At 42.6% G+C, this 16830-nt stretch overlaps 1 protein-coding gene across 1 annotated transcript; it reads left to right on the forward strand.

Annotated features, from left to right (window-relative positions):
• The first annotated feature begins 10 nt into the window (after positions 1-10).
• mpi (mannose phosphate isomerase) lies at positions 11-12039 on the forward strand. Its single transcript, XM_012862469.3, has 8 exons — positions 11-121; positions 1293-1420; positions 2680-2880; positions 7092-7233; positions 7391-7570; positions 7755-7928; positions 9472-9680; positions 11263-12039. Exons 1-8 carry the CDS (start codon positions 106-108, stop codon positions 11479-11481), a joined length of 1269 nt encoding a protein of 422 aa, XP_012717923.2. The 5' UTR covers positions 11-105; the 3' UTR covers positions 11482-12039.
• Positions 12040-16830: the final 4791 nt, after the last annotated feature.

A 16830-nucleotide genomic window follows, 5' to 3' on the forward strand; every position in this document is an offset into this window, starting at 1 on the left:
GAACAGCGGGGAGACGCGACGGATAAAAGGCTACGGACGGAGCCGCGCTGACGTAGGAGGCGACGTCAGTAACGTCCTCCTTGACTGACTGGCGACGTCGCAGCCATGGAGGAAGTGAGAGGTGAGCTGGATTTTTCTCATTCAAACCTGCTTCGAATCACCTGTTTTATTGACAAATATCGAGTTCGCTGGTTCTACTCCGCCTTATTTACACCACGCCGCGCTTCAGCCGGGTGGCGTTATTTTTTAGACCCTCGTCGTTTTCCCTTAATTCACAGTCGGCGCTCAGTGTTTGATCGGAGGCTTGCAGACACAGCTGCTGTTAGACCCGCTCTGGTGCAACTTTAATAAAAATAATAAGAGCTCGGCATCTTAAAGCTGCTGTTTAGGGACATTTAGCTGGAAGCGAGAAGCGGCGGCACTTAAACCTGAAACGTAGTAGCTGTGCAAAGCCTCCATTTAAACCCGACTGCTCGGTGCTCTGATCCCCCCTGGCTAGAACTAATCAATTAATTAATTAATCAATCAATCCCCTCGTTGACTGGATCAGAACATCTCGGTCAGCAATTTTGGCGGGCAAAAGTATGGAAATTAGCCCACTTTCTGTCATTAAAAAGGCAGTATGGCCTACTTGTTGCCAGGTGATTATCAAAATAATTGCTGTGGAGTTGAATTTGGATAGAATTTAAACATGGATTGTTTTTTTTTGTTTTTTTAATACGTTGTACAAATAAACCATAAAATGCGTCAGATTACGTTACAGAAGGTAAACACTTTTAAGAAAGACATGGATAATTTAATTAAACTGTCATCCAATCATGCAAAGAGTAGAAAGCCTGTTAGATTTTTAAATAAATCGCAAAAAATGAACATTTTGCAGACCTAATTATGTATTAGGGCTGCATCAAAGGAGGATAACATCTAATTATGACACCAGTGTTGCTGTATTTTGCAGTGAAAATATCCAAATAAGATTCTGAATCTTTCCTCAATGTCCACTCCACGGCCAATCAGGGCTTTGAAGGTCCATCCAGCCCGTCAGATCTATACTAAGGCATGTAAACTCTGCATCCAGATAACTGTGCAGCTCTATTGCACAGATGAGAGAAAACATCACCCGTGTGAATTTATGAGCTGGATCTGAGGATTGACTTTTTGGAGTGTTGTTTTTTATTTTTTTTTATTTTGGCAGCAAAAAAGGGGTTTCCCTCTTCATGTGACGCAGAGACAGGAAGCGTAGATCTGTATTTTTAAAACCCATTCCTCGAGTAACGTAAATGTTCTCTCCTCAGTGTTTCCCCTGACCTGTGCCGTGCAGAACTATGCATGGGGAAAGGTGGGGCTGGACAGCGAGGTGGCCAAACTGGTGGTTGGCGGAGACCCCCTGGCAGTGATCGAGGGGGATAAACCCTATGCAGAGGTAAGCTCCACGGGCAAGAAGGGCCGTAAGGAATAAAGAAACCTTCTCATGTGAAAGCGGTACCACCTTATGACGCGCACAAAGTTGCCAGGTTTGAATCACTAGCCACGCTAGCAGATGGGGAAACCTGTTTTTCCATTTCAGTGTGAGGAATATAATTCGCCATCTGCTCCGGGCGCTTTTGAAATTGTTCCTCGGTGTGTTTGCAGAACAGCTGGCCGTCGCCAGGTCTTTATTTAGCCGCCGCTGCTCTGCGGGGTCGTGTTATCAAGGTCATTAGTTCATGCGCTGACATTTCAACGTTTCCACTTTGTTCATGCTCAGGTTAGTTACAGGAAGGAGCTTAGTGGGAACTGTCCTCCTTGTTTTAGTTGACATGTTTGGGTGTAAAATAGCAGAATCCTGCCTTATCCAAGTCCAAGTATTCACACCCCTTGAACTTTTCCACGTTTGGTCCCGTTTCAACCACAAGCGTTAGTGGGTTTTATCGGGATGTTATGTGACAGACCAATGCAAAGTGTATGGCTTTGATGCAGAATAAAATTATCACTGGTTTTCATATGGCTTACAGATAAAAGAGCTGCGGCGCGTGCCGTTGTATTCCGTCCATCCGAGTCGGCACTTTGTAAAAACCATGTTCTGCAGAAACTACTGCAGCGTATCCTTCAGGGTGTGCCTCTGGCAGCTTTGCACATCTGCAGCCTGAAATTAGCCAAATCCTCTCCATCCAGTCGGACCGGATGGAGAGCTTCCGTGAAAATCGGTTCAAGTCCTACCGCAGATTTTTTTAATTGCGCTGTGAATTTGGACATTTTGCCCACGCTGGTGAAGATTCTCAGTCATCCAGGTCATGGTCATTCCAAAAAAAGTTAACTACACTGTACACTGTACACTACACTGCTCCAGACATTTTGAGCTGAGAAAGCTCTCTGGATGGGAAGCGAAACGTCTTCAGACTTTGGAGAAAAGTCCAGTTGTTTTTGTTTTTTTAACTTTTTTGGAATACATTTTGCCCACTTTGAGGTCTTTTGCAGCCTAACCTACTGATTGTCATGTATTTAGCTTCATCCATCTTGCCGTCAACGCCATTTTAGTTCTAAAAATAGGCGCTGACACTGAACCTCTTAAAAAAAAAAAGACGTGTGAAATAAAAACCACCTTGTACCCACTAATCCACTCCTACAGACTGTATGCATTTTGTTTTTGTTGCACCCAGTAACAGCAGTACTGTTAAAAAAAAATGTCTGTGTCTGCTCCAGCTGTGGATGGGCGCCCATCCCAAAGGCGATGCCCAGATTAAGGACAACAGGATCCCACAGACCACCCTGGGCCAGTGGATCGCCCACTACCCCGCCTGCCTGGGCTCCAAGGTGAAAGACGCCTTTCAGGGTCAGCTGCCGTTCCTCTTCAAGGTCCTGTCGGTCAATACGGCTTTGTCCATACAGGCCCACCCCAACAAGGTGAGTGCTCAGGCACGCACGCAGTTCTCAGGCTACGCTGGGTTACATTTGGCATGGATTGTTTTTGTCTTATTCCAAGCTGCAGTGTGCTGAAAAGGCTGCAGCGTTGGGCCAACTTGTGTGTTTGAACAGAGCTGATAGAATTCAGAGGGTTTCAGGAGTTAAGCAAACATGGTATGATCACTGTTTCATAAAACTGAGTTATAAAGTGTCTGATAGAATATAATTAAACGTATAAAGAGTCTGTAAAGAAGGATGGAATTTGTGCTTTGAAGCCATTAAAATATGTTGGTGATATAATGCTTAGGTCAAAGATTTCCCAAAAAAGAGAAGCTATTGTTTGATCGTGTGCTTTTTTTTTTTTTTTGCTTGAATATTACAAATATAAATATATGAATGAGTCCATGTGTGACACCTTTAGGGAGTCCGTCTTGTTACATTACATACAACAGGTCAGCCAGTACACTGCACAAAAGGGACGCTTCCAGTCAGTATGATACCAAGTCAATGAAACGAGCATGGATGTTGTCAGCTCAGCAGTAGAGGGGGTGGTCAATCAGTGTCGGCTGTTCTGATAATGAAATTAACATCAGGTTCACTAAAGGAGCAACGTTAAAACAAGGTAAAAAACGGGAATGATTTTGCAGCTGGAGGCCACGGAGATTTTCCCTCCGTCTGTTTTTTTTATGGCTGACTTTTCAGTAGTTTTGCATTTGACCAGGTTCAGATTTACCACTGGTAGGATGAGGCGAGATCTGGACCCTGCAGAGGTGGCACAGGAAGTCCGCCTCCACCAGGGTGGTACATCGATGGCAGTAGGTTTGCTCTGTCTCCCAGCACGGTCTCAAGAGCATGGAGGAGATTGCAGGAGACAGGCAGTTACTGTAGGAGAGTGTGCAGGCACTTCCTAAAGAATGAAGGAATTGATGACACTGACTTGCCTCCCCTGACCTAAATCCAACAGAACATCTCATGTTCAGGTCCATCAGACGCCACTAGGTTACACCTCAGACTGTTCAGGAGCCCAGCGATGCCCTGGTCAGGATCAGGAAGGAAAAACCCCAGGACATCATCCTTCACATCTGGGGACCAAACAAACTACTTGGACCATTTTGAGTCACTGCAATGACATTTCAGTAAATTGGTCTTTCAGTCTCATTTTCTCTGTGACTTTGGATTGCAGCTAGGTTTAGACGAGACACATTGAACAGAGCGCGAGGCTGCGCCAGAGTAGTCTTCTTTAGTAGTTTTTCTCCTTTCAAACTTAGAGGTACGGGCCGGAACGACTTCCCGTTTTTGCTTCCCGGCTCCTCAGCCAGTCATATGAAAGTTCCCAGGGTTCTCAACACAGAGCGCAGCATTTGGTATTTCACTTTGCCAAAAGAGCAGCAGCCTGCAAACATGGAAGCCAGCAAGAGAAGCAGATCAGAAATGGAAGAGAATCCAGCATCATAGACCTGTCCTGTGGAAGTAAAGATTCAGTCGGGTCTCACAGCAGCAACCGATTGTTGAGGAAACGGCATAACTGGCTTTTGTTTATATGTTGTTGCTATTACTAGGTGTCAGTATTACTTATTGTTCCTTTAACGTTCAATGGTACAACAGGAGTTTTATATTGTTGTCGCTAAAACACATCATGCTCTGCTGCATTCAGGAGTCAGCAATGGTGTAGTTAAAATCCCATCTACCTGAACATTTTCACACCAGTTGGGAGTGTCAGTCCGTTGTAGGGCTGGACGATATGGATTAAAAAATAAATCTCCGATTTAATCATACCAAATCCGATTAATCGATTTTTTTTCTCTCCTTTTTGTTTCATAAAAAAAAAATATTTTAAAACCTTGCTTTTATGTCAAGCATTTCGTCAGGGAGTTGACCTGAATTCAAAGTGCAACTAAAAACAAGCTGTGAAACATGCTTGTAAAACAAGATGGCAGCCGTGCCATTATAAACAATGAAAATATAACAAAACATTTGCTGCTAGTGGTATTACACATTGAGCTAAGAACAGGCTTCACTGCACTTGTCAACTTCAAACTAAGTTAAAAAAAAAAAGTAAATAAGTAAATGAAGTACCTCGTATTATGGTAAAAAAAAGTTTCTACTTAACAATATTTTGACAATAATTTTGCCTAAACATATATTCAGCATCACATGCTGTTCTCTTCATGGAAACCCAATGAGTGTATTGGCAAAATAAAATCCAGATTTTCCAAAAATGAAATCTTAAAGAATTGTAAATTCGAATTAATCGATTAAATCGATTTATCGCCCAACCCTAGTCTGTGGCTTTTAATCCAGAAATGCTATAAACCAATCTGAGCTTAATGCTGTTTGGGTTTGACTGTTTTTATTCACCTTCTGCGCTCTGCTGCTGTGGTTGGTGGAGAATCAGCGTCCCCTGAACGCTGCTGCCCTCCTGTGGGTGCAGGTGCAGCTCAGCTTTGGGGGACACATTAAGCATTAATCAGAGAAGCAGCCAAGAGCCCCATGGGAACTTTGGAGGAGCTGGAGAGAGCCACAGCTCCAGTGGGAAGATAAGATATCTTCATAGGACAACTGCTGGTTCTGACCTCCACACATCTGGCATTTATGGAGGCGTGCCAAGACTAATGAACTGCTAAAAGAAATCCAGTTATCTTACAGGATAGGAGAGCAGTTCATGTTGGTTTATTTAGGTAGGACAAATTAACAACAGATGCTGTTTCAAGGAAACATGTGGAAGAACTTTCTCAGGTAACACCCTGAGTAAACCATCCTCACTGGGAAACGCTGCGGTGGCAGCAACCATCCATCTAAATATTTAAATATTGAAAGACCGGAACATTTATGTCCACGTAGGACTTAGAGATATGGCTTAGAGATAAAGTATCTGGTTTTATTATACCTAATGCGTATAATGTATTTTCTTCTTGTCCCTTTCATTTAATAGAAACTAATTACATAAATAATTTTTTTTAAAACTCTGCTGTTATTTCAATCATCTCTTCTTGAAGTTGACCTGAATTATATGTGCAACTAAATACAAGCTGTAAGACGTGTTTGCAAAACAAGATGGCGGCCCTGCCGTTGGAAACAATGACAATTTAACACTAAATGTTTGCTGCTGTTGTTTTTACACGATGCGCTTGTTTCTATACATCTAAGAACGGGCCTGTGTAACTTTAAACTAACTTAAATAAGTAAATTAAATGCTTCTTGGGGAGTATTTAGACTATAGATTTTCTCAAACCTACTCAAGATTGCACGCTATTGCCAAAAACAATTTCTCCGTTCGAGACCGAAGGATTCCCAAGATGTGTATTGGCAACAAAAAATAAAATCGGAAATTTTTAGAAATTGCAAGTTTGAATCAATTGATTAAATTGATTTATCGCCCAACTCTATGTTCACTATTGCGCTCCATCCTATCTGACTAAGCTTCAGCCATTTTGCAAAGAGAAGGGACAAAAAATTTAGTCAACAGCAACCAGGCTTAAATCGGAGGAAACCGGAGTTTCACTCAGTTTCTCTGAAAATATTTTGACACCTATCCAGGAGTCGTGTTTATAAAGCAGCTGTGTCGCGGTACGAAACCCTTGGCCAGCATTTCACAGACTCGCTCCGTCCCTTCAGGCTTTTGCTGTATGGATCTGGCAATCTGATACCATCAACCATCAACTTACTCTTAAAACGATCTTGTGATACGTTATCTAAAGAAGAAAAATACCTGGAGAACTCGTCATTTCGTCAAATGGCGTGCCAACCAATATGGCCGCCACGCAAGGGGTTCTGGGTAACGGAGTCACGTGGTTGCAAGGGGTCTATTCTGGTGGTGACAAAGACTCCTGGATAGGTGTCGAAACGTTTTCAGAAAAACGGAGCCAAAGTCCGGTTGCCTCCACTTTAAGCCTGTTTGCTGCTGCCATGAGCCAGATAACTGAGAATCCTCTCAGGCAGGTTCAGTCCTTAAATGTGCAACGCTGCTAGAGACAAACCTCACAAGCAGAAGACGGCCGTACAGAGTACTGACTCAAAGACGCTGCAGACAGACGAATGCTAAGCTTGGTGGGTGTTTATCCCTTCTACATTTTTCCTTTCTCTTCAGCTTTCAGAATAGTGCTTCACAGTCCTGGATCTGGGCGTTTTCTGTCGAGCTCCTGCTCACGCTTTAAACAATATTCATTTCACTTTGATTTAATTTCTTTCTTTTCTATCCTTTTTCCATTTAGGAGCTAGCTGCCACTCTACATGCTCAGTTTCCAGAACACTATCCAGACAACAACCACAAACCAGAAATGGCAATCGCTGTCACGCGCTTCCAGGGACTCTGCGGCTTCAGGCCAGTGGAGGAGATCCTGGGCTTCCTTCAAGGTAAGCTGCAGGGTCAACAGATAATGGGGCGGGGTGATGGAGTGAGCAGAAAAGATGTACCTTTCTGTTAAAAACCACCGGTTCTCGTCCACAGGAAGTAAATGTTTGACATGTGGGGAATCCTTAGCTCCTTCTCATTTTCCTGTCTCTCTTTCAGCTGTTCCTGAGTTCCACGCTCTGGTTGGCCGCGACGCAGCAGAGGAACTACGGAGCAGCGTCGGGGATGAGGTTCGGACCAGCCAGGCCCTGAAGAAGTGCTTCTCCAAGATGATGAGCTGCGAAAAGAAAGTGTTTGTGGATGAGCTGAACGAGCTGGTTAAAAGGATCACGGAGGAAGGTGAGGATGCTGAAGCAACACGGTAATCAGCAGAGACCCAAGCAAAGTAAAGGAACCCGCACCCCTTCCAAAAGTCCTTTATAGTGACGCATGGGTTGCTGTTAGTTGGTTCTTCATCCATATGCGGTTCTCCTCCAGGCAGGAAACAACCCTAATCCTCCTGAACCTGGCTGTGTGTCCACAGGTGCAGCAGGAAAGGATACATCCAGCAGCAACGGGGATCTGCTGCTCCGCCTCCACTCCCAGTACCCCGGAGACATCGGCTGCTTCTCCATATACTTCCTGAACTATGTGGTCCTGGAGCCGGGCCAGGCCATGTTCCTGGGAGCCAACGAGCCTCACGCCTACATCTACGGAGGTCAGGAGGGTCAATTTGTTTCCATTCAGGTCATGGCTGGCATGTCTTTCAAAGGAAAATATGAAAAGTTTGTTGAGCACTTGGATTCAGGTTGAATCAGCCTTGGTCAACAAGCGAGTTGCAGATTTCGGGTTGTGTGGTGCATTATGGGTAGATTCCCTTTTTTGGCTACGGAACAACAGTCAAAGATTGTGGAAAGCAGCAAAGAGAACTATGATTCTCTTTGAGGGTTACCGTCTCTGTCTTAAGCTAGGACACTAATGTTAGCTTTAAGTGCTTAAAGCATCGATTTGGCCGGAGGTGCGAGCCGCACTAGGACCGAGAAAGAGCGAGTTAAGAGATAGGGATTCCATGTTTTATCTCTCTACTTTCTTCTTCTGTCGGCTATTGTCTACCGGGCCCTGAGCATGACCGCTTCCTCGGTTTTGTGTGCAAAAAACTATTTTAGTCCATCTTTTACGTCCGTCTGGATCTTTCTGTTCTGTAGGGAAATCGTGAAGCACATTTCTTCTTTCCATCTTTGGGTAAACTTAGTGGAGCCTTGCAATCATGTTTTTTCCGCCACCGTTAAAGCCTTTAAAGTCCATAAAATGGCCCAAAGAGCACCGGTTATTGTACAGCACGTAGGCCTATATTAAGGCTTTTAAAGCCGTAAAACCAAAGCCTGTGAGTCTCATGTTCACGTCTGCTACCTGCACTCTACATAAAGTACAGTGACAGCGGGGTCTGTTTGGAAGCCAAAATGTTTGAACTTTCATGACTCATGCATGCAGAGCGCAATTCACTTATACTTTACAGTAGCAGCTTTCTGATGCAATTACAGCTTCTACCCACTAGGGGGTATGTCTCTTCCTACTTTCCTCATCTGGACATGGAAACAGCTCAAGCTCAGTCCAATTGGATGAGAAACTATGTTAACATGATCATTTCAAGTTTTACCACAGATTGTCAAATAGATTTTGACCTGGACTTTGACTAGGCCACTTTAACACATGCGTACGTACTGTATGTGTACAGGGTGAGGTGCAGCGCCAGTTTTCTGCCACGTAGGGTTCTACATGTAGACCAATAATGACTGAGCTGGGGATCATAATGTCACACAATGTCTTAACGTTTAAGGGGGGGGAAGATTTTTGCGAACAAAACTAGAAATATTTTTGCTTAAAACTGGTATTTACAGATGTTTAGTGGGAAATGAAGGCGTTGTACTGTATCATTTCTTGGATGCCCTCCCTATAAAGCTAATGGAGGTGTTCTGGCTATGTGCTCATGGATCTGTCTGACAGAGACGTCTCTAACCGTCTCTGTGCTTACAGCAGCCCGAGCAAATCCCAGCTGAGCGCAGCTATTAGATACGCTGTTGATGGACCATGTCAGCTTTATCGTTTGGAAACGATAAAGCTGACATGGTCCATCCACTGCTTCATCCCAGATGTGCTCTTAGCGTCAGGTTAAATGTCAGGAATAGCTCCTGGAACATGTCAAGCTCTATATGAGTCGATGTTTTTATCTAACCCCGTTTGCTGATTCTCCGTCCCTCTAGACTGCATCGAGTGCATGGCCTGCTCAGACAACACAGTCAGAGCCGGACTGACGCGCAAATACATCGACGTGAACACGCTGTGTGAGATGTTGAACTACAAGCCCGCGTCGGCCTCCTCCAAAATCTTCCCGTGCGTCCAGGACCCCGCGGACCCGTGCGTAACCCTGTACGACCCCCCGGTGCCAGACTTCACCGTCATGAAGATCCAGGTAGGAAAGTTTGTTTCATCAAGCCTGTTGTCTCAGCATCACTACCTGGACTTTAATTAAGAGGAGCGCAGGGGGGGGGTGAGCATATTCTGAGCGCCTGTGCTGGCTCCCAGGTGAACCCCCACCTGACCCATTGAACGAATGCTGCGTACACTCGTCTGTCTTTGATGATCCTGCACGAAGCAGAAGGCCTCAATCTGTCTTTCTGTTATGAATACCAGGAAGGTTAGAAGGCTCGGTTTGCTGAAACACCCACCTGGACCCAGTAGGTGTGCCTGGAAAAAACAGAATCAGATCGTCCTCCCATTTAGATTAGATTAGAATCAACTTTATTGTCATTACACAGTTACAAGGCAACGAAATGCAGTTTAGGTCTAACCAGAAGTGCAATAGCAGCAAGTGCAGGATAAACAATGGTTCCATGTGTACAGGACATGGTTATTACTGAATAAATATAGAGATGGATACTATTATAAAGAGAATTTTACAGATAGATTTGTCCTATGAGTATAGATAACTAGTATTGAGAACTAAATTTACAGCTGGATATGTACTAAATATACTACACAGGTGGATATTACTATAGAGTTTTTACAAATATGTACAATAGCATAATATACAGATGATTGTTATTATAACAGAGTTTACAGGTGAATATGTACTATGAATATATATACAGATGGCTATTACTATAGGCAGAATTGTGAGCATCATCTACAGATGGCTATTACATTAGAATGAATAAATAAAATTTGGACAGAAGCTATTTAAATTAAAGTGCAGTGGAAGGTAATTTCATATTACAGTTAAAGTACGGTATTGCAAATGTATATGTAAATAATTGGTACTGTAAAGTGTTTAAGAACAGTCAGCAGTACAAATCAATATCCCAATCAGGGTGAGTAGTGCAAGATGCATGTAAACAGTTGTTACTATAGCAACAGTCAGGAGTGCAGGTGAACATTACAGTCTTGTAAATAACAGACTTATCCCTGAGTACAGGGCCTTCTTTCTGACATTTTGGGACGTTACAACCACAGCCTTCGATCAGAGCAGAGTATTACCCAACTGTGAAGTGAAAGAAGGTTTCAACATGTTTAACATTAACATCATTTTTCAGATTCTTAATTGGATTTAGGACAGGGCTGTTTTAATGCCTAAATAGGTTTTGCTCTAAACCAGGGGGGATATATGCCTTTAAACCACAGAATTAGCATCATTTTTTCCCCTGTAATACAATTTAAACAGAGACATTTAGTTTTCTCTGCTCTTTAGGCCATACTTTACGGGACCCGCGGAGTCATACTTATCTTTTACTCTGCAGTTCCATGAGTTGCACCTGGACGTTTACAGGGGCTCTCCACATTCAACCTGATGCTTTGTGCACTTATTGTGAATTTTGTTTGTTTTATTAGCAAAATGGGATCTAAGCTAGCTTGGCTTCTCTGTATTCCTGTGGAAATGCCCTGATTTTACATTTTGCACAAACGCACAAGTTTTTACTTATGAAAACAAACATCGTGCATCCTTTACCGAAGCACAGGAGTTATCCCTTAACAGCGACGTCTCTACCCGTCTGCAGGTCCCGGCCTCGGTCAAGGACTACACCGTTGCTTCAGTGGACAGCGCCAGCATCCTGCTGGTCATCGAAGGCGACGCCACCGCAGCCTCCGCTGCCGCGTTCTCCGACGTCACCATGAGACGGGGGAGCGTCCTCTTCGTCTCGGCCAACGAGAGCGTGTCTCTGCACGTCAGCTCACCGTCGGGGATGACGCTGTTCCGAGCCTGCAGCCTCCTGTAGCCGCCGCCAAGCGCATAACGCTGCCCGTGTCTCTCTGCTCTGACATAGGCAGTCCCTCAGTCCCGTTACTGATGTGCACTTCTTAGTAGGTGTTATTAAAAATTTAAAGAGGTTTTTTTTTTTCTGATGCAGTTTTTGTAACGGTATCTATCTACGGCATTGTTTTTTTTAACCTTAAACACCCAGCAGAATACTTTGAGGATCCTGCCAGTGTTTCTTACAAATCCAGGATCCTCCTGCAGGGGAATAAACAGTTTTAACCCTTTCTTTGACTCTAATAGTGCCAATGCAGCTTTTAATTAACAGGCTGTCTGTCTGTAACGGTGCAGGACGTTTAACTCATTAGATAAAGTCACCTATGGGGGAAAAAATGCACCATTTAAAGATTTAAATAAAGTAATCATTATGAGAGATTTTTTTAAATGTTTCCAAAGCTCCTTTAGTTGCTGTTTTGGAGCTTAATATAAACTATGGAAACATTAGAAATTCGTGTCAATCACGGCCCCTGATCCGCTCCTTGCTGTGATTAAAAGCTCCAGAAGAGCCTCTCCTTCTAAATATGTCTTGGCATCATTTCCTCCAACAAACGTTAAACAAAATAAAAAGCTGAAACGGCCAGAAAATGCTCCAACCTATTAGGTGTTTTTGCTCTTTGCTGTATTACCAGTGGTTTACACTCGTGCAGGGCACCGCCTACTGGTCCTGTGAAGTACTGCAATCACCTCATTGAAGCGAAAGCACATCTGTTTTTAACAGCAGCTGTCTTCCTCTGGGATCACTGGTGGAGGTGCCAGAAATCTCCTTTTTTAAAAAGTTCAGCTCCGGTCCTGTGTAACTGCTGTAGCGGCAGCGTAGAGGATGTAGTGCAGTAGCGATAGTGAGATTCCTGTGCATGCTGGATTTTAGTAACCTGACTCATGCCAGATGTATGTCGCTCCGCCTAGCTTCACTCACATACATCTGGGACACCTCCCATAGAAAGTGATTTCTCCAACCAATTTTATGGTCTGGCCAATCAGGACGCAGGGCTGGAGTTTCATAGATGTGACGTAGTGGAGAAGCGACCGTGACGTGAGACTGTTTTGATAGCAATGGTGGCTCGTTGAGGAAGCAAGCGTTAGCATTGATGCTGCTATTTCTTCCGTGTTGTCCAATCTACCTAATATTGTTTCATTAAAAGAACATCAGAGAACGCCTCTGAAGGCTTTTGTTGGTGGAAACCATGTTTTCGCCCTTCTCCCGACCGCATTTGGCAAGTTTTGTTTTCCGGGGCGCGTCAGCTGCAGACGCGGACGCGCCCCTTAGCGGTTAGCGCAAACCATATTAGGAGGCTAACCCGTGTCGCTCTCATCAGTGTCACGGGTTAGCTTCGGTGTGAGTGGTTGAAATAGCACGTCGATAAAGATGACAGACAAGTGGCTTATCCAATCATATGCAAGGTTTTTTGATAAGGCCCAGCCTTTAATAAAGGCAATTCCTATGGCGGTGTCCCAGATGGATGTGAGTGGAGCTAGGCAGAGCGACATGCGTCTGGCTTGTGTCAGGTTAGGAATTTAGAGCCGCCACGCAGCTGATTGCTCGGCCACGCGTGTTTCCTGCTGCTATCAGTGCTGCCCGCCAGTGACAGTGAAGCTGAGTTTACAATTTCTGATCATTAACAGTGCATGCGTACATTTTGGAAATTTTCTAACATTTTAAGCAGCAATGAATAAAAAACAATGGCAAAGAGCAGTTGACTAGATGGCTGTGGCGCACAAGTATCTGGAATCAGGATGCTGGTGAAGTTTAGCATGTGGTTCTGTTTGACTAAATATGTAGCGTCGTTGATTGTTTCTTGGACAACAAAGTGGCACCATGTGCGTAAGGTTGGGGGGGTGGGGGACAGGTTGTCCTGCTGGATCAGTCTTTAAATAAGACGCCATACAGGGTTCCTTCATGCTTTCTTGTTCAAAACTCCTGACTTTTCCAGACTCTTTGCAGAGTGGGTAGTTTGTTTTTGTTTTGTTCAATCAAATCTTTAGCTTTATTTAATACAAAAAGACTTTTTGATACTTCATTCTGGGTGTATCTAATATGCTGTTTCCAGTTAACCTCGTCATCAATAATAACACCCAGAATTTAGTTTTCCCAGACCGTCTGATTGGTCCATTTATCTGTATTTCTATCCAAATAACAGCTTGTTTCCATTGAGCCACACTATTGATTTGTTCATTTTTTTTTTCTTCACATCCATGTAGCAGTTCCTTCCATATCATCTCCAACAATTGTCTGGACTTTTTCTGGCTGTTACAAGTTTATTCATGTCATTATGTCGAGATAAAGAGACCGTAAGCCAGTTTATTTTTTTTAACTGGTTTCGTCACCTCAAAATAACTCGAGCTTAATCCTTTTTTGTTGTAACAGTTAAATTATTTCATTATGCACAACAGTAACCTAATTATCTGATTAGTAGACTTTGAGCTGTTGTATTACTCTAAATTACCTTCAGTTTAACAGTACCCTTAGTTGTTTTTTTATAAACTTTTATTTCAGTACTTTGAGATAAATACCTGGACCTTCCCTTGTTACAATTTTAATGATCTCAAAAGTAAGACTGTGAGCTTTTAACCTTGTAGAAGTTCAATTAACTCCTTTATTTGAACATAAAACGATCTGAAGATGTTTTCTCTTTTTATAGCAGTTCTATTAAGTCAGTGTTTTTAGCTGTTTAGGTTCAAATTCTCCCTCTCATCAACGCCTGTTATACATAATCTCTGCGTGTCGTGACAGCAGTACTGGACGTCTACACTGGAGCAAATACGATAACTATTCATTTATGCACAACAATAATCTCCATAAGGTGAATTTTGTCTAAAAAAAAAAAAAAACAGTTAACGTATAAACTGAGTAAAAATCCCGTGAGGTATGAACAAGCTCAGCTTTCCTGAGATGTCGGTCTGAAAACTGGACCAGGTTGTTACGGGAGACTTGGGTTTTCTGGTCCTGGAAAATGGAGCGCGTGGAAGATTTAGGAAACCCAAATGGTTTTCTGTTCTCGTCATTTCCTTTAAGGATTTTCCATCAAGACGGCGAAGTGACGCCGTTCAGAGGATCCTGGTGTTTGTAAAAGCCTGGATGAGAGGAGCGTCTCCACATTCTGATCGTTTATGGAGGCCGCTAATCAAGATGTCGGCCTGCTAGCCCTGGGTTTTCCCTCTACGCTCAAACTCTCCTCCTGCTTCAGAACAGGGTCCAACCGCATTCAGCTCATTGTGAAGGGAGATTTCTTCTTTACGGGCCGACTCTAAACCCACATCTAAACATGAACGCTGTCGTTCAGTAAAAGTCAATGTTTCTGAGAGAATAAAGCCTACGTGCTGCTCGGTTCTTTGTGGCTGAACTAAGACCGAAGAAGAATACCTCGCATCTCATTTTGTTTTTGTTTTTCTGTCAATTCTCCTCATTTAATTTCACTACCTTTTCTTTAATTTAAACCTACTTGCCTGTTGTGAACACTGTAGATTGAGGAGTGTGCAATGTTTCTGTTTGAGCCAGCTGTGGAGGAGGGAAAACGTCTCCTATCCAGTTACTGTTTAGTTTGTGGGGAGGGGGAATTGCTGATTGTTGTATGAGAATGTGGAAAATATGTATGTGAAAGTGGTTTAATAAAGTGTTGGTATGCTAACAAAAAACTAATTGAGCCTCAGTGTTGTTTTTGTTTTTTTTTACCCCCAGTCTGCAGCAAGAATTGTAAGACAGTCCGGTCAGAGATGCTCTCCATCCAGTCCCGCTGAATCTGAGCGGTTGTACCAAACAGAAGCAGACATTTCATCGTCTGAACGTGAATCGTCGGCTAGAGCTGTGCTGTACTCAAAAACAACTGAAGCTGCTATTTCCAGCAAATGTGGTTCTGATTCATGGTGGCCCTGAATGCAAGTGACACACATTACCTTTGTGAATTTTAGTTGTAAAAGATTGAGAGCCGTGTATCTTTTCCCTTTCACCTCAGTTATGCACTGCTTTGTGTTGGTCTGTCACATAAAATTCTAAAACACACCAAGGTGTGGTCTGAACGCACACAACAAATTTCAAACCCTATTTTTTTCCAAAGCACTGTAAATTCTACCTCAAGGATCAATAACAGGGCGTGTTACACGCATTATAGCATAGTATTAGATTATATAGTGTGTATATATATATTAGTTCATGTCAATTTTACCATCAACTCATTATTTCTTTCCTTTGCAAGGACAAATAAAAACAAACAGGATTAGGATGACCAAATGTCATCTTTTACCCAGACATGTCCACCTCTTCTGGTGGATTTATAATTAATGAAAAATGTCCAGTTTTCATCATTTTTCATGGAACTAATAACTTTACTGGTGCTTACAGGGAATACAACACCCTGGGTGCAGGGATGCTCCAGAAGTAGACCAGATATTTTGAGAAGGCCCTAAAGGCCTTACTTAGAATCAGTTTTCTCACTGCTGTAGAGCCAGTTGACTCTGCTTGGGGAATAGAATTTCAAGTGTATGTTTTGCAAAGACTTTAATGCTTATTTGTTGGGCAAACAAAAAAGTGATTAGTAGAATAGAAATATGCTGTATTGTCCCCTCAGTGTGGAAATTCATGTGTTCCAGCAGCAAAGTAATGGAAGCAAGCAGATATCTATTATAAAAATGACATTTTGGAGAAAATTCCCTTCCTCCATCCATCAATCTATGCCCATTTATCTGTGCAGAGTTGCAGGGTAGGAGACTGATGTAAGGGCAAATTTGCAACATAAAAATAAAAATACTGTAGTTATTAGTTAAAAAAAAAAGAAATGTGCAACTAAGCAGGGTGGCCTTAAGAAATGTGCAAAACGTGTATATTTATGCATAAAAAAACCAACAGCTTACAAGGAAAATATGTGAACAAAATGGATGAGGAGACAAGAAGGATGAAGAAAACTGAAGACTGGAATAGGCCTATGCACATTTTTTATAAGTGTCTCTGTTTGACTGCTATTTTTATTTTATTATTACATGGAAAAGAAAATATTAAGCTTAGAAGTTATTTTCTCAGAATATTATTTCAGATTGTTTGTTTTGTTTGCCTAGACTCAAAAAGAGAGCTATTATCGTTCCAGTTTAAATCTCTAATCCTGAAGAGGCATTATTTCTGCCATTATCTGATTCCAGAGATTTTACAGTTGTTTTGTAGTTTTTGACTGCTATCGGATGTTTGTTTTTTGACCATTCTTTCTAACCACAGAGAAGGTATACTTTACATATGTTAAAGTTAAAAAATCTTCTTTAAGTAGACCAAGTTTCTTTAAATTGCTTCAAGATTGGGTCAAGTGTCCTCTTTTTGCAAATAAAAATA

The sequence above is a fragment of the Fundulus heteroclitus genome, chromosome 2 (assembly GCF_011125445.2).
Source record: "Fundulus heteroclitus isolate FHET01 chromosome 2, MU-UCD_Fhet_4.1, whole genome shotgun sequence".
Taxonomy (NCBI): domain Eukaryota; kingdom Metazoa; phylum Chordata; class Actinopteri; order Cyprinodontiformes; family Fundulidae; genus Fundulus; species Fundulus heteroclitus.

Bases quoted from the DNA above. Each gene is read 5' to 3' on its own strand.
- mpi (XM_012862469.3), top strand. The intron at 7,234-7,390 runs GTAAGCTGCAGG...TCTCTCTTTCAG, and splicing joins GATCCTGGGCTTCCTTCAAG to CTGTTCCTGAGTTCCACGCT. The intron at 7,571-7,754 runs GTGAGGATGCTG...GTGTGTCCACAG, and splicing joins TAAAAGGATCACGGAGGAAG to GTGCAGCAGGAAAGGATACA.